This window comes from Elaeis guineensis, chromosome 2, assembly GCF_000442705.2.
Source record: "Elaeis guineensis isolate ETL-2024a chromosome 2, EG11, whole genome shotgun sequence".
Classification (NCBI taxonomy): Eukaryota; Viridiplantae; Streptophyta; class Magnoliopsida; order Arecales; family Arecaceae; genus Elaeis; species Elaeis guineensis.
The window spans coordinates 109,517,401-109,542,558 of record NC_025994.2 but is presented as its reverse complement, the minus strand read 5'-3'; the positions used below and the strand labels follow the sequence as shown (position 1 = coordinate 109,542,558).

Sequence of the window (25,158 nt, the reverse complement as noted above, 5' to 3'; positions counted from 1 at the left end):
AAATAGGAGGTGTCGGGTCGGATGGATAACCCCCACAATAAGTATATATAAAAGTTAAGCTGTCCAAGCCACACATATGGATCATCAAATTATATCACTTTTGGGAATGAACAGTATTCATTTCTCTGTCTCTTGCCTTTCATGAAGTGAATCCAAATCAAAAAATGAATAATTTACTGCCTGATCAGATTTTCTTTTTCCCATCCCTGTTTATACTATATTTTAGAGCACAAGAGATATTTTACGTTATCAAACGTACACTATTAGCATAATTACAATGTCATATAAACAAACTAAAGGAAAAGCCAATAATGGAATTCCCACAGTTGCATAGCAACCTTTTGGGCATCAACTTCATGCTTCTGCAACGAATTGCGTATGAATAACGGATTGTTTATTGTACCACTGCAAATAATTACCTGGAGCCTTACAGTCAAGAACAAAAGAATGCATAAAACTTGTTGGTTAACATTAGCAACCCTTGTTTCTTCGGTAGGGCATCTTATTCCCACAAGAAGGCTTCTTGTACAGGGCCTCTGGACAAGCTCAAATTACAGAAATGAATGATGAATGATTCTTGAAAATTCATCCTAAACAAACCTCCTGCAACTTTTGCGAGACATTGACACTGCCAGTAAACATTTCATCCTGCAGCTGTCTAGCATGGCGGCAGATCCTTCGGAGGAGGTAAGATGGATTCTTCCGGTCCATTTCCATTCTCCACAACGAATGCCATCTTAAGCCCCCAGGTTGTGTGCACCTCTAGATGACAGTGCATGAACCAAACGCCTGAAAGGATAAGCTATCTATGAGTCCACTTCATGCATGATGGACGTAAACAAGCTTAAGAGATCGTAATTAGAACTGATGGTGAAATAAAAAGATACTTGTAAGTAATTGGTAAATTACCCGGATTATCAGCTCTAAACCGGATTGCAGTCCAACCTCCTGTAGGAACACCAACAGTGTTCCTTTCTGGTGGATCAACCAGGTTAAATTTTGCTGGGTCTTTCGTTGGGTCGAAGTTTCCGATCCCCCTCCCAACAACAAAGAAGTTGTAACCATGGAGGTGGAAAGGATGAGACTCGGCTGCAAGGAGATTGGTGTCTTGCAACACCAATTCAACTGTTGAATTGTAAGGAATCCTACTAAGCCTGGTGCCCAAGGATGTTCCAAGGTTTGCCGTGAGGGGTGCACCGGTGTAATTGAATGTGTTCAGGGGCTTGTCGGGGAAATCTAGTCCGAACACCCCCTTGATGTTGAAGTAATGTGCTTGGAGTAGCCCAATTTGGGGCATCACGAATGTGATGTTGTTCAAGGATGCAGTGAGCCGGGTTCCATTCAGGCAAGTTGGGCATGGGTCAATCCCCAGACTGACTGTATAGAAGAGATGCCTGTCGATGTTAAGAGGCACTTTAGCAGGAAATTGGGGAGAGTTTAGACTCCTAAGCTTGCCAAGGAAGTCATCGACAAATTTAGTGTCATTTGGTGCAGGTAGTTGTGGAAGAATTGGGATCACAGTGGTTGGGACGCATTTGTACTGTAGAATAGCTGTTGCAGTTTTGTTATCTACAGCAATTGGGGCATCCATGAAGGGTCTAGCAGCCATGAAGTATCTGCCAGGGATTTTGTCAGCCTTAACAAGAACATTGGTGGTTTGACCAGGTGCAATTAGTATGCCATTGGTGGTGAAAGGTTTGCAATAGACTGCATCAATCTCGACCACCGTCATGTTGTGACCAGCAATTGCAAAGAAGAGCTCGTCATTGAGGGCAGCGTTGACAATTCGAAGGAGGTAGGTCTTACCCCATTCAACTTCCATTGCAAATGTATCTGAAACAAGAACAGGAAGAAATGAGATGTCATCAGCATCTCCTGATCAAATTTGCTCCATGATTGTATCATGCATTTTTATTTTCTAGGGAAAAACCAGCTCTACAATGTGTCATTCAACCATTCTTCCTAGGCTTTGAATAAGATCTTCATCCTACCCTTTGTACATTTCACCGGAGTATTTATATATTTTGTCATTAAAACAAAACAGAGATAGGAAGCTAGTCTGCAATGACACCAAGATTAGGGCATATGATCTTACGTTTCTCTGAGCATGGGAAGAGAGGCCCTGGCTTTCCATTGATCGTATGGGCATCCGACATGTTTGGTGGCAACCCAAGCATGTTGCCTTGCTTCTCAACCTCTTCAACATCTGCATGCCACCATTCTCCTACACACCAATATCAAAATTAGCTCCTTGCATAAAGAAGAACAAAGAGCTCACCAGCTATGCTGCATTACTCCTAGCTGCATTCACCTAAAACCAGTTCGGTCTCTGCTTGAGGTTGTGGGAATGGGTATGGAACTCCTTCCTTTGGCATGATCACAATTGCACCATGGATGGTGGCCCGCAACCACAAGATATGAGCATGCCACCACAATGTTCCTCTCTGTCCGGTGACATTGAAATCGTAGGTGTAACTTCTACCACTCTGGATTGGGCATTGAGTGATGTATGCTGGACCATCAGCCCATCCATTTCGGAATTGCTTCAATCCATGCCTACATTGGAAAGAACCCAGTTAACCTTTTACTCAGAGTATGAGGTATTTATTGATCCAAATGACATTACCAGTGGATGGAGATGTTATATTGTGCATAGTTTGTAACGTTCATGATGACTCTATCCCCTTCTCGGGCATAGACAGTTGGCCCAGGGAACATCCCATTAACCGTAACGATTGGCTTAGCATCGCAGAGTCTGCTCACATTCTTCATTACAACCTGAGGCACAAAGAGAATAAGAGAGCAAGAAGCAGAAATTTTGAGAAAGCTTACTGCTGTAGTTTCCCTCTCTCTCTTTTCTTTCGTTTTGATGGTGAAGGTACTCACATCAAACTGATACTTCTTTATGGCAGCCTTGGCAGATAGTGAACCAAAAGAAAGAAACACTGCAAGAAAGAGAAAGGATACATAGAAGGAGAAGGCCATATTTTTTGATCAAAAATGAGTAGATCTGAATGTTGGTGAGACATGGGGTTGATTCATTCTTATATATAAGGGACTCGAGGCACCATCCGTTGGTTAAGAGAGCAAGTTGTTGGTGAGCCAAAATTTGTAAAGAAATCCACTGGGTTGTATACTGATGCTTGGAAGCAAGTGATGATGGAGACCATGAAGAAGGGAAGTGGTAGGAGGCCAAGGAAGTATGAGGCTAAAAACTGTATGCTAATAGGTTTGAGAGTTATGAAAGTCCAAGAACTCAACAGAATTGGAACTAGCGTTAAGACAAAGGAATGGTGCATGTTTCTGATTTTATTTTAAAGAGGGAGAGAGGAGAAGTGGAGAATACGGATGTATTTTGATGTTTTCTTTTGTTTGGTTAAAGGGGGGTGTGAACCACCCAAATTTATTAGAACGAAGGATTAGAAGGAGTACTAAGTGGCAGGTAAAAAGCTGAAGAAATAAGAAGATGAGATGTTGCAGCTGGTCAGAGCAGACGATATAAAAACAAAGCAGGAAGAAAAATTATGCAGATTTGGTGTGAACCACCCAATATTTTTTTTTTTTTGGAGGTACCATTTTGAGTTGCTTCGAAGAGCGGTTCAGATTGTTTTAATTTATTTGAGATTGCAGTTGAGGTGTCACCGAAGTAGATTTCTTTATTTTTATTACAATTTTGTGGTCTGAAAAATTCATATGGATATGAGAAAGCCTTCCACGAGAGGGAAGGATGCGTATATGTATCTGATAAGCAAATGATACATCAGTACTAGTGTCTAAGTGGGTTAATTAATTCTGCAATCATAATGATCTTGTTTGTAACCTCGATCTCCATCATAATCCAAACTTCAATCTCATTTCCAATCCCTATCTCAATGCAATTTGACCTTAATCAAATTATCTGTACAAACCTTTAACTATCACTTCATTGCCCACGCGATCTAATCCCACTTAGATATTGACATCACCTTGAACTTCATGTCAGCTCCCATTTGCCTCAGCCCTGATCTCAATTTCAATGTCAGTGTTATTCTCAGATCCTGGAAGTGGAACGAATGGTCGAGGAGAATATTCGGCTTCTTGTAAATTTCACTTCCAACCATGCTTGATCGTTAAAATAGAACGTTAGAAAACCCATGAACGGGGCTAGTTTCTGTCTTTCTGAAAGTGGTTTTGATTTCTTTTGCAATTCACATCCAAAAAGTTGAAGGCCATATGCAATTGGAGTTTGTGAGACCCTAAATTAAATGCCATTGGACTTGGGAGTGCAAGACGTGCTTGACCGTAGCACACAATCTAAGTGGACACGATGCTTATGTCAACAAATTAAAGGTGGGTATACCTGATCCGGACTTGGGAGTGCAAGACTTGCTTGACCGTAGCAAACAATCTAACTTGACACTAATCCTATGTCAACAAATCAATGGTGGGTATACCTGATCAGTCTTCGAACCAACTTGTATACAATGAAGTAAGGGGAACTCCTCTCAACCTAGACATAGAGATAGAAAATTGCCCAATGTGTGCCAACGATAGGCTTCCATCTTAGGACCATTTGGCAATGATCACAGTTACAAGAATAAAATCCAGATATTGCCCATCCTTACTGCCACCTTTCCTTAGGACGAGGGCTGCAAATGAGCCAATTTGTTCAGCACAATAATAGGCCCTTGAGCTTTTTTGGTGATAAGAAAAGGTTCAAGTGAGTTTACTTGATTATGAAGCTCATTAACAAATGAACCAAGATGGGCGGCTTAGTACCAGGCTTGGCTCATTTTTACCCTTGAGAGTCATGATTTGTTTCATCAATCTTTTGTAGAACTGAAGAAAAATATTTTGACCGTACAAGGGTTAGGTTAGAGCAAAGAGGCATGATGTATGCTGATTCTTTCAGCCATTCTGAATTGGCAAGCGACTATTTGCAGCCCAAACTGGAGTCAGGACCACACATGTTTTGCACCGCATATATATATATATATATATATATATGTATATCACTTAATGGCCACCACATCGTTCGATTATGGAGAACGATAGCTATCAAATACTCAAAGATGGTGCACCTTATATGATATGCAATGAGACATGACCCACCATGCTATGTTTGATGGTCGTCCATCTCTATGATTGGATTAACATAGCGGCTATCAAAGAGTTAGAGCGTACAGTTTTTCATACTACAAAACATGTATCATAGAGAATCTGCACTCCCAAATTATTGATAAGTTGTGCGCTTCAACAACATCTTTTGCATAGTTAAGAAAAAGAAAAAAAGACAAGAAATGGTTGAGATCTATCATCCAATCAAAACCAACCATCCCAATGTTCCTAATGTATTAGATATACACTCAACTTATGCAATCAACACAACTAGACACCAGCTCAATCATTCTGTAGGTGAGGTCCGGAACTAGTAAATTAACATAGCAGGAAAGGAGACATGACACAAGTAAATTAATCAAATATGCATACATATTCCTTTCAGTCATTTGAACAAACAATCACCGCTTTATACAATAAAATAATCGAAGTTTAAATGAATTGTAATATTTACAAGATCGAATTGAGTAGCTTCTGTTGTAGCTATCCGCTACCATTTGGAGATCTCACAATTAGGGTTGAAAAATTTCTGAAATGGGCCGGACGAGGCCTGAGCCAATTCCGGCCATCGATCCAAGACTTCGTTACGAACTGAGAAGCTTCACTCACTGAAAGCGGTCGAGACCATCCAACTCTACCTGAGAGGTCCGAGCCAGGACCATAGCACCTGTACTGCCCGTAGAACGCCGTCCTGGAACACAATTATGATTACAGTGTCAAAGGAATCACAAGAAAAAAATCCCCCCAACACACACACACACACATTAGAAAAAGGAAAAAACACACAAAATTCTTTAACCATAGAATTTGACCGTTATGGCCTGAATTTATCAAGGTCCAAAGTTTAAAATTGTTGGTGAACATGTCTAAAAAACATGTCTGAAGCAAATAAATTCTAGACCCTAGGAGGAATGTGCATAGATTGGATCGAGTTAGATCACATTGGATTAGATCGGTTTGAAGCGAAACCCAAAATTGAACTGATTTAATTTGGTTTCATAAAATTGTAAATGAATCAGCCATTCTACAAAAAACCATTTGAAACTGTTCTGAAAATAGTCCGATTTGATTTGGTTTATCAGATTAAAAATCTATTCTATATTTAAAAAATTGAAAAAACTTTATACACAGACATATACACACACATATATATATACACACACACACACACACATATATATATATATATATATATATAGAGAGAGAGAGAGAGAGAGAGAGAGAGAGCGAGCTTAATCAAATTGGGTTGGTTTGAATCAATTTTTTTAAAAATTTAAATTGTAACCAAGACGAATATTCTTTAAAAAAAATATAAACCAAAGCAAAAGGATCGGTTCATATTGGGTTTGTGGTTCGACCGGTTTTTTGGCCAACCCTCAGCCCTAGAACTATATATGATGCATCCAATCATGGTAGTTGATGCATATATTACAGCTAAGCTAATTGAATAATTAGCCGGTAGATTCTGAGTGCTGTTGTGATGGCATTGAAGTTCTCATTGGTTTTACACATGCAAGGCCCAAAATGGATGAAAGCCGTGTGGTGCATGCAACGTAAGACCTGACTAACCTATAACATGCATGGTCCACTGCGAAGGAACTCAACGGAACTGCAACTCAATTACCTCTGCTTATTAGGATCACCCCAGTCATCCCAACCCTGAGCTGCTACCGAATTGGTCATGTAGGTGAACGCAAACACCACCCGGGAATAAGCTCCCCATGGTCGTCCCAAAAACGTAGTTCCAACTCCCACACCTGTCACCTTGCAACTTACGAAGCTATAGCCTGTATTGTCTAATGCACTCTCCCTTCTCTGTGCAGTGATGGCTCCACCATTCGTTGAGACTGAGTGGAGATGACATTTCTAAAGCCAAACAAATACGAAAATTGTTCAACTCTAAGAACTACTATATCAATAGCTAGGTGGTGTCGTCATGGAAAAAAGACCTACTTCAAAGAGTGCTTGGCCATTGCCGCAGATGAAATCGGTGGCTCCTTCAATGTAGCAGTTGGTGTAGTAGTGCCTGCCAGTATCGTCAAGGAGTGTGTCTTGAAAAGAAAAGAACCTGCAACCGTAGAAGGCTACCCTGTCCCCAGCAACTCTTAGTGCGATGGCTTGGCCACTCGAGCCAAATGTGTTCTGGAGGAAGGAAATGTGGAAAAATAGAAAAATAAATAAGGAACAATACTAGTTAGTTTGGTTGGTTAGCATCTCTCTCTCTCTCAAGAGCTTGCCTTTGAAGAAGCAGTATACGGTTATGATACAATATTGCCATTGGATAACTTAGGCAAAGTGTAACATGGTTGAAAGATATAAATTAATAAATGTTGATTCTGTTGCATGCTAGGGGAGAAGACTTAATCAATATACTCATTATTTTCTCAGCGAATAGGTTGGGCTTGCCGCCTTGTCCTCCTTTTTTTTTATAACAAAAAAGGTAAAAATAAATAAATAAAAGAAGCCCGAAAGGGGGAATTATAGAAAACTTTCCGAGAATTCTTACGTAACTTCTCTATTTTAGACTGTTTCTTAATCTCATGGGGAGCTGTTCCCCTTCCTGCAAAAGAATGCAAATTAATAATTCAACTTAAAATACATTCTTCCCATCGGTTGCTCAGCTTAGAAGGCTTATTTATTCTTCATGACAACTAGATCTATTTATTGGCATGCTTCTTCTTTTATTCTTCATTTCTTTTTTGGGGAGCTAGCATATACTGGCAATGATGGTGATATACCTGAATTGTAAGGTATCGTCCAACAAAATCCGAAGCCAAGACCGAAGCAGTCGGAGACTCCACTGTGTTCCAACCTTCGTTCCATGTTATGATGGTTGATTTTGCTTTTGTGCCACTTAATGTTATGAAGGGCTTATCAGCTGGAACAACTATCTTCTCCCTGCAAGAGTTTGGAATTTCCGGTGTTAGAGAAATTTGTGCGAAATCAAAATCTTTATAAGAAAAACATGGATAAAGAAGATCATATAATTCAGGTTCTTGTATTGCTAATGGCTCATATTAGCATGATAAGATCATCAACTTTAGAATTGCACCATAAATGTCTTTTAATGGCATGACACTCGCAATTACTTGAACAACATGCATGGACGACCGATGGTTATAGCCAATGACCTCTTATATACAGAGAAAGGCACCCATTCCTATGGAGAAGCCCAAATCAGTGAATCAAGAAAGAGAAAAAGACTTGTTTGGGTAATGCAACAGGATTGGACTAAATTTCCTGCTGAATTTATGAATTAAGCAGTCCATTTAAGCATGGCTCATATCAACTTAAAACTTTCCTGGTCTGAATCCAAGGGGAAGAAATAAATACCTCCACGAGTCTTTTTCTTCCTCCAGACCAACAGGCCTCTATATTGGGATTTAGGGTGTGATTTGGATTAGCTCTTAGAATATGCAGGCCAGACGGACCAACAGGCCACGTTCTTCTTGCAGACCCTAAAGGAAAATTTAATACTAGTAGTTTTGTGGCTGCAGTTTTGCAATTTGCGTTTACATACCGAGCATTTAATGTTAACCTTTTACAAAACTAAGCCAATATTTATACACACTTGCATATTTCGAAACATAATTAATTTGTTTTGAAATAGTTATATTTAAGTGTGTACAAGATGAAAACATAAACATAAAATGGCTATTGCCTTAATGGAAAAATAAAATAAATTAAAATGACTATCAAAATTTAAGTGGCAGGAACAAAAAGGTTCCATCATTAGGGACAGGAAACAATATGGTGGTTGGGCGAGGGTGGATCTCAAGTGCAAGAGTGGGGGGTTCTCATGTACTCTTTCTTGGATAGTTTTATTTTTCTTTTTTCCAATTGGCTTATCACAAAAACAAAATTCTGGTTATTAAAAGTCAGCAAAATAAAAGCTATCATAAAAATCTACATTTGGACATCAAAAGTATCAGAGCTCGAACCTAGATTGGAACAAAATAAATACATCGGGTCACGTTCGAAATATAGACCAAAAGCTAACACAAATCAGATCTAAACAATGCAAACTGATCAGAGACAGAGAGAACCTATAGATCCCGGGTTCGATCCTGATGAAGATTGGCTCAGTGTTGTTTGATGGTACAGCATCGATGGCATCTTGAATCTTTGTAAAATCTCCTTTTCCTGATTGATCGACTATTATTAGAATAGCAGAGGACCAATCCTGGGACCCTGCAGAAGAGGAAGCCATGGAACGAGAAGCCCGCAAGGCCAAGGCAAGAAAGAAGACATGACAAAAAAGCCTCATTTGTCCAAGAAGACATACCTTTGCAGCTAAAAGTACTTGTGATTATATAAGCCGTTATCTTACCTACAAAGCACTATAAGGAGTCATCTGCACGTAGTCTGCCGGCGAATTATGTGGCTGCAAGCGAAACGTCGGCTTGCTTGAAGCTTGAAGGTGCTTCATAAGGTAATTCATTAATATTGTTCTAAACCAATAAGGGAAATTTTAATCCCAGTAGCCGTTTGTTTGTGTGTACTATCAGGAAATAAACTGACCAGGAATTCCAAAAGGCGGCCAAGATATCAGTGTATCTCAGTTGAGATAAAATATAAAAAAATTGAGATATTTTGTTTTCCAGGATTGGCCATTTGGGTCAGTATTTTTGGACTAAGATCTGAAAATCCCAGCCAATATGGTAATTGTTAGATTAAAAACTAATTTAAATATTGATTTCAACAACTATTAATTAAAAATTTATTTGAAGGGAGAAAAAATTGCGTGATAAAAATCATACCATATAACAATCTAGGACTTCACCCAATAAGATTAGTCGGAAGGTATTATTTGAATTTTTTGATCATGTATAAGTATCCAAAATTTTCTGGGTGAATAGCCGATATAGAACTAAACACACGTTTGCACGGATTCTCATACACCATGAAATCGATCTAATGTTAAATTTAAACCTATAATTTAAGGGAAATATTGCTAATGTTTGATCTTGTTTTCCATTTCAAGCTACTCGGTATCAGCTGTTGAACAGCCATGGGACAACAATGCCGCTACTCTTCAAGCAAGTCGCAGAAAACTTATTGGCTTCTCTAATTTCTTGCTTCCATTTTTGGCTTCCTCGCTTGCTTTCCGCCGAAATACTCTCCCTCCATGGTCCGTGGACAACTAGAGCAAGGTAATGAGGCATTCTTTCCAGAAGCGGATGAAGGCTTGCAGATATTTTAAATTTTCTTAGCGTTCATGTTTTTTCTTATACAACTGGAGCAGACGTAAAGGTCTCCGTATGAGTTGTTTTTGCGTACGTTGATTCAGCTGGCAAACAACATTCCCACCACATAGGGTGGCTCCAAATTTTTAGCTCACAAGTTGGGGTATGTCCGTAGACCTTCCCCCCAATGTCTAGATTTAACGCTGGGGTAATCTGTTCTCGACCATGGCACCTGAGATAGAACCAGATAAGGCCAATATTTCTATGGCCTTTGGACTCCCCATGCCTCGTACGGGAGAAATTATTCCCTACATTGGGCACCATGTGGCCGTGCACGCTGTCGATCACATTCGCTCATTTTCTATAATTGTGAGATAAGTAATTGATAAGGTGGGTCTATAAGAACGACTGGCTGTGATTGGTTGCATGTATGGATGATATGGTGCACAGGGTGTAGAAATTAAGGCCTGGCAAACCTTGGTACATAATTAGGCTAGCTCAACTAGATTCGCAAGCCAGTTGCTCGCAATCGTGTTGGGTGTTATGTAGGGGACAAGGTATTGATCTCTTGTTTTGAGAATAAATTAAGCCCGATGGTTCTCTTACCTCCCTTCTACTCAAAACTAAAATAAAACAAAATAAAAATCAAGAATTTGGGCTTGATTAGAGATTGGTCTTGAACAACAGTAATTTCTTTATTAAAAGGTACACTGCAGGCAACATATTAAACTTGTCTTAAAATTATGAATTAGAAAGACAACTATGGCAGCTTTTCATATATTGTTGGTAAGCAAAGCTAGCTTGAACGTTTATAATTAAGCTTAGACTCAGATATTCCAATAACTAGCTCTTATGTTGAACCAGGCTTGGTTGGTAAAGGCAGCTAGTAAGCCAAGGCATAAGGCAGACAACTAATGTTTTAGCTCAGTATTTGTGATGTGCATTCTTCTAGCTCGGGTCTATTCGGATACCAAAAGCATTTTTTTTTTTTTTTTGACAGGTCCCCTCTTCAGAAAGCATAATGAAACGCAGGAATGATGGAGAAAAAAAAGATGATTTTAGCTTTTAGGAATGGCAAATATATTTTCCAGAATAATTTATCTTATATCCAAAAAAAAATTACTCTAACATTCTTCTTCCATCGCCAAGTTTTCATCCCTGCTGACAAGACACCCAGCATCCACCCTCGCTTAATGAACTCACCAGACTACCAAATTCTCTTAGAAGTTGAGGCCCAGTTTTACCACGAGCTACTTCTCAATCTCCTCGAAGAACTAACTACCCTACCTGCATTTGAAAGATAAACGCTCCAAGAGCCTTGTTGCTGCAAGGCTCCGGTCCGAAGTATGAGATTGGGGGTCGGACTCCTTCCAACTTGGGAGATCGATCTCAATCCGAGAATTGAAATTCTTTAGAGGATCATGAAGAATCTTTTGATATTTAAGTCAGTCGGAGCTTTATAATAGTACAGAAAATAAAAAACAAGAGTGGATATTATTCTTTTAGATTTTTTGTATGTATATCCTCCTAAATGTTCAAATTTACGTGAATATCTTTTTAAAATTGATATTTGTATGCATATCTTCATAAAATACTTATTTTTTTGCATATCCTCATTAAAAAATTAATGATTTAAAATTTAAATGACTAAAATATTTTTATGGAAAGATGTACAAAATGAAAATTTATAAGGATATATATATATAAATAGCAATTTTATGAGGATGTTCATGCAAATTTGAATGCTTAGAAGGATATACACACAAAAAATTCTAATTTAATTTTCATCTATTTCATCTAGATGGATTCAGACCCTCTTACTCTATAATGTAGTAACATATTACATCATATAATAACACGATGATGATATTATATAATATTTTATATATTAAAATATTATATTTTATTTTTATGCAAGATGGGACGATTATGTCCATCTTATAACAGCATGATATATCTTATACACTTCATAAAGATATTTTCGATAAAATTTTTTAAAATAAAATATAATAAAATTATAATTTTTTATTATTATATAATATCTAAATCTATAACTATGTCTATTCTATGCAAATGTACAAGCTATTCATCTAATATTAGGTTTAGATACTTTTTTTAGAAATATATTATTATACATTAGAGAAAATATGGATGGTTACGATTTATTTATTTTTTAAATAAAATAATTTTATTCTATTATTTGATAAAAAGATCATTTTATCTATATTAATTAATAAATTAAGTAAATTTATTATTTTAGTTATTTATATTAATTTTTTTCTATTAGAATAAAGAAAGAATTAATAAATCAAGAGAGATATATTTATGTTAAAGACTTTTTGCATTTATACCCTTCCAAATATTTAAATTTACATGAATACTCTCATAAAATTACTATTTATATATATATCCTTATAATTTTTTTTACACATATATCTATAAAGATATTTTAGTCATTTTAATTTTAAACCATTAATTTTTAACGGTGTTAGATGATATAGGTACATATGCAAAAAAAATATTTTATAATGGTATATATGCAGATATCAATTTTAAAAGGGTATCTATATAAATTTGAATATTTGGGAGAGTATACATATAAAAAATTCTATTCTTTTTCTGAAATAAAACTTATTTGAGGGTCCCCTATTTATATAAGGGGAGCATTCCATCGTTGCTCACTAAATTTGGTATCGGTATTGGAGAATCAATGCCCACATTCATTAGAAATATAGATAGTGGGTTAGGGGCATTAATTTCATGATATTAACTCCGTATCGATATTTTAAGGAAAACGTCCAAGACTTTAGGAGGTTGTTCTTCCTTCTATAATAGTCCGTTGGTCATAGGATCCCTTTTCTTGCATCGATAAGATTTTGACCTTAAGGTCCGTAAGCATCCAAGCTTGTAGTCGAACAAAAGCCAATAACGTAAAGTAGCTTCACCTTCATTTTGTGATCTTCTCTTCCCATCATCCAAGAGAGTTTTGCAGAGTTATCGATGAGTGCTCCATCATAATTTGAGAAGAGGAAGGTCGGTTCAAATGGTGGATAATCTCCACAATACTTGTCCTCCCCACTTTTGAGTTCGAAGTGGTTTCAATGCTTCAGATGAAGAAAGTAGTCAATCTTAAAGCTTATTTTTAGTTGCTAATTCGACCTTCTCTTCGAGGCATTTAATTCGGAGCATTCGACGAAGAAAATCTTGAGACTTCATCAATATGCCACTTTGCAAGTCCCACTGTATTTATGAGGGATGGATAGCTCTAGATATTATGGTGTAATGATTTAAAATACAGATTCGAAGAACATTTCCTAGCCTAAAGGAAGGACAGCACTATTAGTTCTCTATTGATTGTGAGTCAAGGGAGACTGTGCTTATATAAGAAGGGATCATCCTTTCCACGTGAGGCACCTTTTAGATTGAAATCTAGAAAGACAAAATCATAAGGCCCATGGGCCAGAGTGAACGATACCTCATATGCCAAGCCATGAGCCTTCGGCCGCAATATTGATGGCCCATGCAGGTAGGTTGGAAATGGGCCGAGCCAAGCCACACCCCTGCCCAAGCCTAGTTTGAATTTTTTTGGGGGCTTTGGGCCAAGCTTAATTAGATCCAAAAATTTTTGTAAAACTCAGGCCCGAGCTGGCCCGAAATCAATTGGGCCAATTACCTAATCAGGTATTCAACAGGCAGGCGATAGTTCAACAGCAGCTCTCTTCCCTGAGTTCTCTCTCTTAAAAGAAAAAGAAAAGGAAAGAAAAAAAGACTAAGCCCTAACCTTCAGCTCCTCCACCTCTTTTTGCCCATGGCCACACCATCGGTGGCTCCTCCAGCTGCTTGTGGCCCCTCTACCCATAGCTCCTCACCCTCGGTTCCCCTCTCGGAGAAGGTGGCGGCGTGCTGGAGGTCTAGCATCTCATCGTGGAGTATGTCGGGCTTGGCATCGATGAGGCCGAGCACGTCGATGGGGTCCTGGATTAGAAATCACAATGGTCTAGGCGATGGCTTTGTCGACATTGCTGGTGCCGATGCGGTCCTCGGTCTCCCTCCCTCCAACCCCCTTCGGTGCCTATGGCTCCTCCGCCCTCGATCCTCAGGTGCCTGTGGCTTCTCCATCCTTCGTCCCTCTCCCCCCTTTGGCGCCTATGGCTCATCTGTCTCACTCCGCCTGTGGCTCTTCTGCTTGCGGCACCACACCCCCCCCCCCACAACGGACATCCCGGTTCAGTGCCGTCTCCTTGATCTTGATCTCGGCCTTTTGTTGGATAAAATCTTGGAGCATATGCATGGTAGCTAGACTGCAATTAGGAATTGGTGAAATACAATGGGTAACGTGGCGTGTTATTCACCGTGGGATACAGGATAATGTGGCATATTATTCACCATGGAATTTAGCACACTATTGGTCCCAATTAGGCTGGACTTCAAACTCGGATTCAGATCGGGTCAAAAATATACCCGAATCCGGTCCGAAAGGCAAACGAGCCATATAATTAAGCCTAAATCTGACCTGAACTGTTTCAAGCTTAGTCCGAAGTCCGACCCAAAGTCGGACCAACTCGAGGCCTATCGGGCTATTCTGAGGCAAGTTCCAGCCTTACATGTAAGTCTTGGATATGCGACTATGATATACCTCCCACTCATACATAGATTCCCTTTTGATTGGAGGATTATGGTGATAATAAGGAAGAATGATATTATTAGTTTTATATTGATTATGAGTCAAAAGAGACTTTTGTTTATATAGAAAGGGATAATCTTTTCTGTGTGAGACCGTTTTTGGATTGGAATTTAGAGAGGTAAAACTGCGAGACGTTTTTTGGATTCGAATTCAAAGAGGCAAAACTATGAAATTCATAGATTAAAATGGATAATATTTCATATATTAGGTCATGAATCTTTTTAGCCATAATAAGGCTACACGAGACACATAGGATCAAATGAAATCTCAAAGGCCATAATGAATTAATAAGACTTCTGTCGGGTTTCTTCTATTGACAACCGTCCAAAGACACATCTTTAACCTTTGCCTCCGAACTCCGACATTGCAACACCGTCCATCCGTCCACTTCCAGTTTCATCCAGAATTCAGACCATCATTCCCACACATTGTCCATGTGATCAAGATTATTTTTTAGTTCGGTCTCAATCAGGTCTAACCTTAATATTTCGTGGGCGGTCGCCGAGCTGAAGAGAACGAGGCAAAAGTTTCAGCATTCGGTGTGCTCCACCGTACGTATGACGGGCAAATTAGAGATGGACCTCCACCTCCTCTGGTCTCTCCTGGGGTAATATCCGGACAGGTGGACTTGTTTGACCGGTCAGCGACTTCGTAGTTGATGTTGAGATGAGAGAAGGGGGATGGATGGAATCGTAGAGCCTCCGACACGCCGCATGTTAGACACGTGTGGAGGAGCCGGCAACTCCTGCTGTCTCCGACCCGACACCACCCACCGCCAGCCACGTTAGCGTCCGCTCGCTCTCACGTGGGCACGCGTGCGAGGAGGAGATCGAGGGCTGTTGAAGCTTTTGACCCGACACGTGGATGGATATCGTCGTCTCCTAGCTGTTTGGTCTCATGCAGCAAACAGCCTCGTGTTTGGCCTATAACGTGGACCCAACAGCTAGTTAATTCATGGATCACATGACAGGATATGGACTTTGAATCCTACTTTGTTTGCGTGTATTGTTATCTAAGAAATATTACATTTGTTAGTCCTCGCACAATCGATATCATGCAGCAAGAAAATGTTAGAGGGCCCAATCTAATTACCAAACATTTCTTGCACCTCTGGGTCAGTTGACTCGGTTCACATGTGCTCTGCTGAGAAGCACCAATGCCCTCCCATTTTTTCTTTTTTGGGTGACAATGCCCTCATTCACGGCATGCAAAAGGTATAGGAAAATATTTTGTTTGTTCAATCAGACCTTATAGCATTGCCCTCGGGGCCAAGATAAAGGTTTATAATTGGAGCTAGTCTGACGCGAATAATTTTTTTTTTTTTTTAAGGATGCAGGAATTGCTAATAGAGAGCTGAAGGCAAATGAGGCACTGATAATAGTCACTGACTTTATTGGTTGTGCAAACTTGGGACTGGGTTGCATCTTTCAAAAGAAAGATTCATCTTGCTTTGCATGAAACCACCACTGGATTACCATGAGAAAAATCTCAAAGTGATTCAAATTTTATCATCCAACCATCGTTGCAGGTCTCATGGTGTGCAAGTGATGATCCAATGATTCGAACAAAAGTGAGTTCTTTGGAATGAAAGACACCCTTTTATCCCGAAGATCTTGTTGTTGAAAAAAAAGATAAAAGCCAAAAAAATTAGAAATAGATATAATAAGTCATCAACACTAAAATGATTAAAAAATAAAATATAATTATATAATATTTTTAAATTATTTGAACTCAATTTTATGATTCATAATCATCTAATATTTCTTTCTAGAACTATTTTTAATATCATTTATATAAAAAATAATTTAAAAATTAAATTTAAAAATTATATAAATTTTTAATTGAAAAGAAGAATGGAGTTGAGAACAAGATCCATGCTCCAAGCAAGTAGCAAAAAAAAAAAAAAAAAAAAGAGAGAGAGAAAGATTTGCTATCCTTAATCTATAATTCATAGACTTTTGGATTACTAATGATTAATGAACAAAAAATAAAATCTATAATAATTGAATAACATATCATTAATTTTTTTTGGAGAAGAATTTAGATAATTAATCAATAACAAAAAATCATGAGTAATTAAAAAAAAAATTGATTTTTTATGAAAATAAGATATCTATATATCAGCAGCTTGCTTATTTGAAGTGACTCGAATACGACCAAAACTTCAGACAGAAATTCATTTGCCCAACTCCTAAAGTCATGAGGGCTCTAAGTGAAGTTTCAAGTGCTTGAACACCATCAGCATCAGATCTGACTCAAAAGAGCACAATACAGTTGTACCGCCCAAACAAAAAGAGAGAGAGAAAAAAAAAAAAAAAAGAAAAGAAAAGTCATGGAGCTTTTAATGATTCTTTTAAAAAGTGCCCTCGCTACGAACTAAGAGGGCAGAAAGGGAAGAATCAGAGAGAAGCTAAAGAAATATTACGAGGATCATGTGAGGGTGAATTATCAAGAAAAAAAAAATTTAAATACTTTGTTTAAATCTTAGCAAATATACAGAGAGCGGTGATATCGAGAAATTATTATCTATATTACATGTGCCATGCAGCGTTATATACCACCCATCATAATAGATTATTTCTATAAAAATGCATCAAGATATATCCTAGATAGGTAGGACCATAGAAATAAACGATTATGATTGATGGCATGACGTGCATGCCTATATAAAAAATAAATTTTTAGATAATAATAAAATAATCATATATCATATGTTAGTAAGATATATTTTTTAAATTTTTTTTATTTTAAAAAAAATTATTATATTTTTTAAATTAATTGAACCAAATTTCAAGTTGCATATAAAGATTTTAGAACACGACAAACGCTTGAATTGCTTTCACATTATTAACGAGTCAACTAGTCCAAACTAGAGCTATTTAGGTGACTGTTAGGTTCAGTGGGAAGCATTAAACCTCCATTTCAAAATTCAAACCACCACCAATTATCATAGCAATATTTGCTCACTTGCTTGCCTTAAACGGACGTGACAATATCATGCAGTAGGCAGCCTGTCTTTAATCGATGTGACAATACCATACTAGGAAGGCAACCTGGAAGCATTATCGCCCCATCTTGATCTAGACTGCCACCAATTCACTTCTCAATCCTCACAGAACAACAGGAAACCTACAAGAATTAAATTTGAAAAAAAAAAAAAAATCACATTCGAGCATAGAAAACCTACAATCCAAAGCATAAAAATAGACAATCGTGCTTTGTAACTATGCATTTAGACAGCATGATGTCAAGCGACCTTTGTCACCATTTTGTTGTTTTTTTTCAGCATGCACACGTTGCCTAAAATTATTCAATTAATAAGGAGAACATAGCTAAACTTCAACATTCCAAGAAGCTAAGCATCAACTATACCCATGTAGCATTCACTCCAAAGACTAAAAAGGAGCTAAATCGCCAAATGGGCTGGGTCTCCTCGAAATGGACACAGTTTGTTGGCCTAGTTATATGTGGAACTTTTACAAGCAAAAGCTCCCGTAAAAAAAAAAAAAAAAGTATTTTTTTTTTTTTTTGAAAAGGGAGTGGAGAAATCCACGAGGGGGGAATCTTTTTATCGGCTAAGCGTCGCGGTGGTCCCCATCCCCGCATTGAGAACCGTGACAAAAGGAGCCGAAGCCGGGCGAAGGGATTATAATATAAAAAAAGTAAAAAAATTGAAACTATTGAAAAGTAAAAAAATTCAGGGAGGGAAAGATAGTAATTATCAATAATATATTAAAAGTTAACTATTTATAAAAAGAAGATGGGGTAGAGAGGGAGAGAGGCTTTGTGAGAGGGAGACGAGATCGGGGAGACTGGGATGAGGGGTTTGGGATCTGAGAAGGAGTTGGAAGGATTTTAGGAGGCAGAGAGGAAGAAGGAATGAGGATTTGGGAGCAATTTGAAATCCTTGAGTTCTCCTACTGCTTCAATTGGGCCTTTTAAGGAAAGATTGGATTTGGATGTTTTATTTTGGGGTCAAAGATGGAGGAGGATTGGATTTTTGTTGCTTCCCGAGCATAATCCACGCGGCTTTCCACTTTTTCCCTTCTTTTGTGTGATTGTTTTTTTTTCCCAGATAAATATTGGTTGTTGAATGCCTTAAGGAGGAAGTATTGAAGGAGAGATTCATTCCATCCTAATCCGAAAGATAAAGTTGGAAGAACGAAGAAGGAAAGGTTTTTCCCCTCTCGTTCTGTAACTCATTTGATTCCTTGCACCAAATCCGGGAACACTATAGCACTTGAATGGCAAATCTCTAGTTTTTTCCATTCAGTTTGATGGTTTCCTGTCGCCACCCGCCCATAGAAAACCCTAGTATTCTGTGGAGATGTCGTTCAAGAGCATGGTACGAGAGCTGAAGGAGATAAGGGACGGGATTGGGAGCATGTCGAGGAGAAGCGGAAGAGCGGCCTCCAGCAACGGCCGGGGATGGGCGTCGCGGCCACAGGTGCTCGGCCTCCAGAGCCTCCACCACCCCTCCCACTGGTGGCCGGAGCGGCAGCAGGGGAAGTGGGCGGACCTGCCGACGGAGCTGCTGCAGGACGTGATAAAGAGGGTGGAGACAAGCGAGGCGTCGTGGCCGGCGAGGCGGCACGTGGTGGCGTGCGCCGCCGTTTGCCGGTCGTGGCGGGAGGTCACCAAGGAGATCGTCCAGACACCCGAGCAGTGCGGCCAGATCACCTTTCCCATTTCTCTCAAACAGGTATCTTCTTCTCCGTTCTCTAAAGATCTGATAAAAAGCGCATTTTTTACTCAAATTTGGCGATTGGATTCGGTTTTTGTTAAAAAGAGAATATTGGATTTTTATCTGATTTTTGATTGATTGGAATAGCCTGGGCCGCGGGATGCACCAATCCAGTGCTTCATCAAGAGGGAGAGGGCAACAGGAACCTATCACTTGTATTTGGGACTTACCCCTTGTGAGTCATCTAGCTTTCTCTGATTCTGTTCGTGTTGATCTTTGATCTACTTTTCTTTCTTTTCATATTTCTCTTTGGTTTTGACGCTGCTTGGTTGTGAGATTCTTATGTTGCAATTCTTTCAAGGAAACTCGTATTGCCTCCCATCATTTTCATATGATAGTAGGTGGTGTTTAGATTTATTTCGAAGTAAATTGTACCCTGATGTTAAAGTTTCTGGAAGTTCAGAGATTGACTAGTCCAATTCTCTTCATTGTTTTACCAACTATTTTTGTAATTCAAGTAGGTGACCGTCTTGACTGTAAACCAGAGGCAGGTCAAGAAAATGATGTGATATTACCATAGATATAGTTTACAGAGTATTGTGATGGTTAACAGAACAATGGCAACACCTTTTATGTTTTGAAAATACATAGAAGTGGCTAGTTTCATTGTGTTAAATTGCTAATACAAGGAAGGGGATTTTATTTGATCTCCAAACTGGATTATTTGCGTGTCTAAAATCAAAATTTTGTGGAAGAACCTTCATCAATGTTTTGTAAATATTGGTTATATTAAGAGAAAGAAAGAGGCAGTCAAGAGTTTCAGTTATAAAACTGCAGATACTAGTGAATTTTGATTTTGGTTTTGGCTGAGTAAATGTTGACTGATTTTGCAGCACTGCATGGGGAGAACGGGAAACTTCTGCTTTCAGCGCGCAAGATCAGACATGCAACAAGCACTGAGTATGTGATTTCACTGGTCCTAGATGACTATTCTAGAGCTAGCAGTACCTATATTGGGAAATTGAGGCAAGTGTTGTTGTAGGTTCTGCCATAAGTTGCTTCTTCATTTTCTTTACCAACTTATATTGGTCTATTGGAATTTCAAACAGGTCAAATTTTTTGGGTACAAAGTTCACGATTTATGACAGCCAGCCTCCCTGCGATGCTACAGTTAGATTAAACAGTTCTTCGAGTCGAAGGATTCACTCAAAACAGGTCTCTCCAAGAGTACCTGCTGGCAATTATAATGTTGCCACCATCACTTATGAGCTCAATGTCTTTCGAACCAGGGGCCCAAGGAGAATGCATGTCATGATGCATTCAATTCCAGCATCGGCAATTCAAGAAGGGGGAACGGCACCAACTCCCACTGGCTTCCTTCACCCGGCTGATGAACAACCCTCGACTTCATCACTTGCAAAGCTGAAGGACCCAATAGTAGAGTTCTCTTCTACCAGCCTTGCTGAGCCGCCAATGCCTGCTACGGCAACATGTGAGCCACTGATTCTAAAGAATAAAGCACCTAGGTGGCATGAGCAGCTCCAATGCTGGTGCCTGAATTTCAGAGGCCGAGTCACAGTAGCTTCTGTTAAGAATTTCCAGCTTGTTGCGGCTGTGGATCCCTCCAACCAGGTTTCTCTCGCAGAGCAAGAGCGAGTTATACTTCAGTTTGGGAAAATAGGAAAGGACATCTTCACAATGGATTACCGGTATCCACTCTCTGCATTTCAGGCATTTGCTATCTGTTTGAGCAGCTTCGACACAAAGCCCGCATGTGAATGAATAATGGAAACATGCTGAAGCCTATTTGATATACCTAGATTGTTTTGCTACTCAAAATCTGATGTTGTAAATGTATTGTCCATAGACAGCTCTTGGCTCATCGGCCTTTATCGCTATGCAGCTAGTTGTACATGTGCTGCTTGTATCTGGGAGCAATGTTGGACATGGGAGGTTAGTCTCAAATATGTTTTGATAATTGTCTGCAAAAGAGATAAAACTTGGCATGCTCTTTAATGTGTTTGTAACCGTCATGCTTTGTGATTTTGTTGCTGATAATGCCGAGATTATGTGGAACTGAGTCTATTTCAGAAAGGATATTATCAGTTATGAACTTGCTTTCTCCTAATTGAGAATATTTGATTTGTTAATACAATGTTTAGGAACTACAGACTCAAATACTTCACATTATTACAGTCATGAAACATAATTTTATACTGGATGTCAGGTAACATTGCTGAAACTGGCTTAAGACTGATTCTTTTTTTTTTTTTTTTTTAACAACATTGTAAGGAAAAAAAAAGAAGTGCAGCTGTAATAGCTGCGGCTCATTACATTGCTGTGTTGTGCAGTTGTGAATGCTGGTTTCATGCTCTTCTTGTTCCTTCCCCAACTTGCCTTGTCCTTGCATTACTGTTAGTTGTGGAGGTGCCATCAAGATCACCCTCCCCCTTCTTTTTCTCTTTGCAGTTAAAGCGACATCCATGCCGCCGTGGCTTCTGAGGGTCCTCCTCTGGATCACTCTCACTAGATTCCATGAAGAGAGCTCGAAGGCATCGTCTTCTAATTTTGGGCTCATGGGAGGGTTTCTGGTCTTGTGCTATGCTGGGGGCAGTCTTCTGTGGTCTAAGGGGCTCTGTTTGTCCCCTCAAATTTGCAGCCTCCATTTTCTTGCTTGATAGGTTCAGGTGAATGCCAGGGTCTCTTACATCACAGGTACTGTCATGCACGGTTGAGTTGTTGATGCTTTGCACATTGCTATTTATGCTTGCTGTAATTGCTGAGTTTTCATTGCCTCGAGGATTCCACCTTCCATCAACATTATCACTGCTTGCCTCAACATCGCCCTTATCATGCTTGAATCTCCTGTGAACATGGGTGTCTGAACTTATAACCATGGATGCTCCATTGTTTTCACCTGCTAAGGTTATCATACTCACTGCTTGTCCATTTCCTATCCTCTTTGATTGCCCAATGCTTGAATTTTGGACCAGTCTAGAAAGCCCCTCCTTGATCTCCCTCTCAAAGGGAGCTCGCTCACCACTGAAGAATGAAGCACATGACATGGTGGAGATTCCAATTTTACGCGCTTTTATGCTGGAACCATCTTTTGTTGACTCATATCCGGCCACATTCCCTTGCTTCTTAGAACGCTCAGCTTTTGAGTTTCCAAGTTCTTCTATGATATCACCGGCCTTCAGGGAAGATCTGGTTGGTTTGGTATCAGATGCGACGCTGGATGGCTTGGCTTCCATTCTTTTTTCCAGTTCATTGCTTGCTTCAGCTTGAGGTTCCTGGGGCTGTTTTTCTGACTTTGTTTTGGACTTATCTTCATTCAGTCCTTTGGCATGTCTACCTGGTTCTAGGTTGTCGGTTGGATTTATCTCTTGGTTAGCTTCTGCTTTTGTTTTAGGCTGCTCTTTTGAACCTATTTCAGAATTTTCTTCTGACTTAAGGGGTTTGCTAGGCAGCACGTCTAATTTTGATTCTGGAAAATTTCTGGGTTTTTCTTCTTTGGTTTCCTTAGGTTCCTTTTCAGATATTGAGGGATATGGACTAGCGGTGGCATCAATTTCTGCTGGAAAATCCTTCTCCAGAGAACTAACAGAATTTTGTTTGGACACTGGATCTTGTGTAGGTTGGTTATCTTGGGGCATATAAGCTGGCTGGATTGGATTCATTTCTTGTGTTTGAAATATAGTTTGTGTCTGTAATTCTGGCTGCAATTGTGTAGGTGATTTGGTTTGTGCTACAGGCTGAGATTCCTGGGACAGTAGATTTGATCGGTTTGAATGTGAAATACTTCCAGTTGGTGATTTAGGTTGTGAGGAAGGAGGCAGAGATTGAGACGGGAGCTGAGACTCCTGAATTGCTACTGATTGAGGCTGGGAAGCTTTTTTTGATGGTGATCTAGAAGCATTCTGAATTGCAGGTTGTTCTGTTGAATCTAATGTAGATGGCTGTGAGGGGCGAGATGCTTTCCTGGCCACCGTCGGGGACTGAACCTGCAAGCGAGATGGTGATGGCTGTAGTTCTTTTCGATCGCCTGGTAGAGATTGAGATGATTTTCGTGCCAGCGATGGCAGTGGTGATGGAGGCTGAGGTTTTGCAGCTTGAATTGCTGATGCTCGTGGGGAAGTTGATTGTGTCTGAGACGGGGATTGAGGTTGATCTGGAGGCAATGGAGTAGATGTTGGAGTTTGTGTTAAGGGTTGCCGCCGAGGAGGAGGGAGGGTCGAATTGGCCCAGAAAGGAAGCCAAAAGCGAAATGGCTGGGGTCGGTTGGGTCTATCTGCCATGACTGCGCTTTGGAAAAGAAAACAAGATTTTGATGAACAGCCAACAGGCGGAAGCCAAGAGGTTTTTATACATGGTTATAAGCAAACAGAGTTAACCAGAGACCCTTCTTTGTGGGTTTGCATCTGTTTCTCAATGCATGGTTCTTAAGTTTGGTATACTTCAGTAACATCCCAAGGGGAGAACCCTTCCTTTAGAAGTTGGATTCTTGTTGGCGCTGCCTTGGTTATCAGGTATTGAACCTATGTTGCTTATAGTTGCCACGAAGGTGATCGATTGAAGGAAACAATCAAAGTGGAAAATGTGAATCCATTTATGAGGTTAGAAAAGAAGTGTACTGTCTTAACAAACAACAAACACGGAAAAAAAAATACACTACGAGTAGTCATGGAGAAGTTGTAGGAAAATGCCGATGGCCATCGTCCAGAAGTTTAATATTTGTAGTTTACAATGAAGTTTCCTTGCGTCTTTCTCGTGGTTTCCTCGCAGTTTCGCGTACATTTCTGCGTTGTGTCGAGGAAAACTGGACAAAATTCATTTTCCAAATGGTTTAAGATAATTCCATTTTTTAATGAACCCGATCTCTTTCACACCTGCATATAATTATTAAAACAAAGCTCATTTGTCCCTGAATAATGTTATAAGCAGAAACAAGGTACCAGCATAATTTCTCATATGTGAGTTTGGTTAAAGCGTTGGGGCCATATGGATCTTCACATGCTCTGTGCTATATATAACATGATAACATCAGAGCATCAAGGAATACCGCTCAAAGATGGGTACGGATTGTATCATTCGCTTGTAATATGTACAGTTGGATTACGCAATAGCTGCTACGAGATTGCGAGAGGAATTTTATATAGTTAGGTGTGGATTGAACCAGTTTAAAATGTGAATATATGTTGAAAAAATAGCGACCATGTCTAACGCACCAAAATTCAAATCATTTACGGTTTACATGGCATAGAAATAGATATACTTGTGAGCTAACATTTCTATTGGGTTGCAAGACATATCTTGCCCGCGAGACTCTGACATGCGCTTCTTTCATAACTAAATCCTTCTGGTGGTCACAAAATGCACAAATTATACCAGAAGTTAAGGTGCTTGATCCAAATGATCAAAACTCTTATCGTAAATGAACGAGATTATGATTTATCATGTATAAAACACGTCGCCCATATGATTTAAAGGCCATGTATGGGGATCAC

General features: G+C 39.3%; 4 protein-coding genes across 9 annotated transcripts; 1 reads left to right on the top strand and 3 right to left on the bottom strand.

The window, feature by feature from the left end:
* Positions 1 to 192: 192 nt before the first annotated feature.
* On the bottom strand, positions 193 to 3,113 carry LOC105048411 (laccase-11). Its single transcript, XM_019849898.3, has 6 exons — positions 2,887 to 3,113; positions 2,627 to 2,778; positions 2,312 to 2,556; positions 2,096 to 2,224; positions 910 to 1,833; positions 193 to 789 (listed from the first exon to the last, which is right to left on the bottom strand). Exons 1-6 carry the CDS (start codon positions 2,983 to 2,985, stop codon positions 659 to 661), a joined length of 1,680 nt encoding a protein of 559 aa, XP_019705457.1. The 5' UTR covers positions 2,986 to 3,113; the 3' UTR covers positions 193 to 658.
* Positions 3,114 to 5,467: 2,354 nt separating this feature from the next.
* On the bottom strand, positions 5,468 to 9,493 carry LOC109505904 (putative pectinesterase 11). The gene is made up of 5 exons (XM_019850834.3): positions 9,144 to 9,493; positions 7,836 to 7,995; positions 7,051 to 7,239; positions 6,722 to 6,963; positions 5,468 to 5,788 (listed from the first exon to the last, which is right to left on the bottom strand). The coding sequence occupies exons 1-5, from the start codon at positions 9,362 to 9,364 to the stop codon at positions 5,581 to 5,583; spliced, it is 1,020 nt and encodes a 339-aa protein (XP_019706393.1). The 5' UTR covers positions 9,365 to 9,493; the 3' UTR covers positions 5,468 to 5,580.
* Positions 9,494 to 18,746: 9,253 nt separating this feature from the next.
* Positions 18,747 to 24,190, top strand: LOC105048403 (tubby-like F-box protein 5). 6 transcript variants are annotated; one of them, XR_012139077.1, is made up of 7 exons: positions 18,747 to 19,669; positions 19,799 to 19,886; positions 20,545 to 20,677; positions 20,761 to 21,604; positions 22,121 to 22,366; positions 23,178 to 23,284; positions 23,385 to 24,190. XR_012139077.1 is itself a non-coding variant. In XM_010927700.4 (4 exons), exons 1-4 carry the CDS (start codon positions 19,295 to 19,297, stop codon positions 21,431 to 21,433), a joined length of 1,269 nt encoding a protein of 422 aa, XP_010926002.1. In that variant the 5' UTR covers positions 18,747 to 19,294; the 3' UTR covers positions 21,434 to 21,667. The 6 variants fall into 6 exon arrangements, 1 of the variants encoding a protein (XP_010926002.1); XR_012139076.1 differs by having other exon boundaries at positions 23,178 to 23,288; XR_012139079.1 differs by lacking the exon at positions 23,178 to 23,284.
* On the bottom strand, positions 21,925 to 23,949 carry LOC105049440 (uncharacterized). The gene has a single exon (XM_010929082.4). It carries the CDS (start codon positions 23,947 to 23,949, stop codon positions 22,018 to 22,020), a length of 1,932 nt encoding a protein of 643 aa, XP_010927384.1. The 3' UTR covers positions 21,925 to 22,017.
* Positions 24,191 to 25,158: the final 968 nt, after the last annotated feature.

Coding starts and splice junctions, on each gene's coding strand:
- LOC105048411 (XM_019849898.3), bottom strand. CDS start 2,985: ATGGCCTTCTCCTTCTATGTATCCTTTCTCTTTCTTGCAGTGTTTCTT. Junction 2,557..2,626: donor TATAACATCTCCATCCACTG/GTAATGTCATTT, acceptor TTTCCAATGTAG/GCATGGATTGAAGCAATTCC. Junction 1,834..2,095: donor CTTCCCATGCTCAGAGAAAC/GTAAGATCATAT, acceptor TTCTTGTTTCAG/ATACATTTGCAATGGAAGTT.
- LOC109505904 (XM_019850834.3), bottom strand. CDS start 9,364: ATGAGGCTTTTTTGTCATGTCTTCTTTCTTGCCTTGGCCTTGCGGGCT. Junction 7,240..7,835: donor GACGATACCTTACAATTCAG/GTATATCACCAT, acceptor TCCTTCCTCCAG/AACACATTTGGCTCGAGTGG. Junction 5,789..6,721: donor GGTGATCCTAATAAGCAGAG/GTAATTGAGTTG, acceptor ATTGTGTTCCAG/GACGGCGTTCTACGGGCAGT.
- LOC105048403 (XM_010927700.4), top strand. CDS start 19,295: ATGTCGTTCAAGAGCATGGTACGAGAGCTGAAGGAGATAAGGGACGGG. Junction 19,887..20,544: donor GTATTTGGGACTTACCCCTT/GTGAGTCATCTA, acceptor CTGATTTTGCAG/CACTGCATGGGGAGAACGGG. Junction 20,678..20,760: donor ACCTATATTGGGAAATTGAG/GCAAGTGTTGTT, acceptor AATTTCAAACAG/GTCAAATTTTTTGGGTACAA.
- LOC105049440 (XM_010929082.4), bottom strand. CDS start 23,949: ATGGCAGATAGACCCAACCGACCCCAGCCATTTCGCTTTTGGCTTCCT.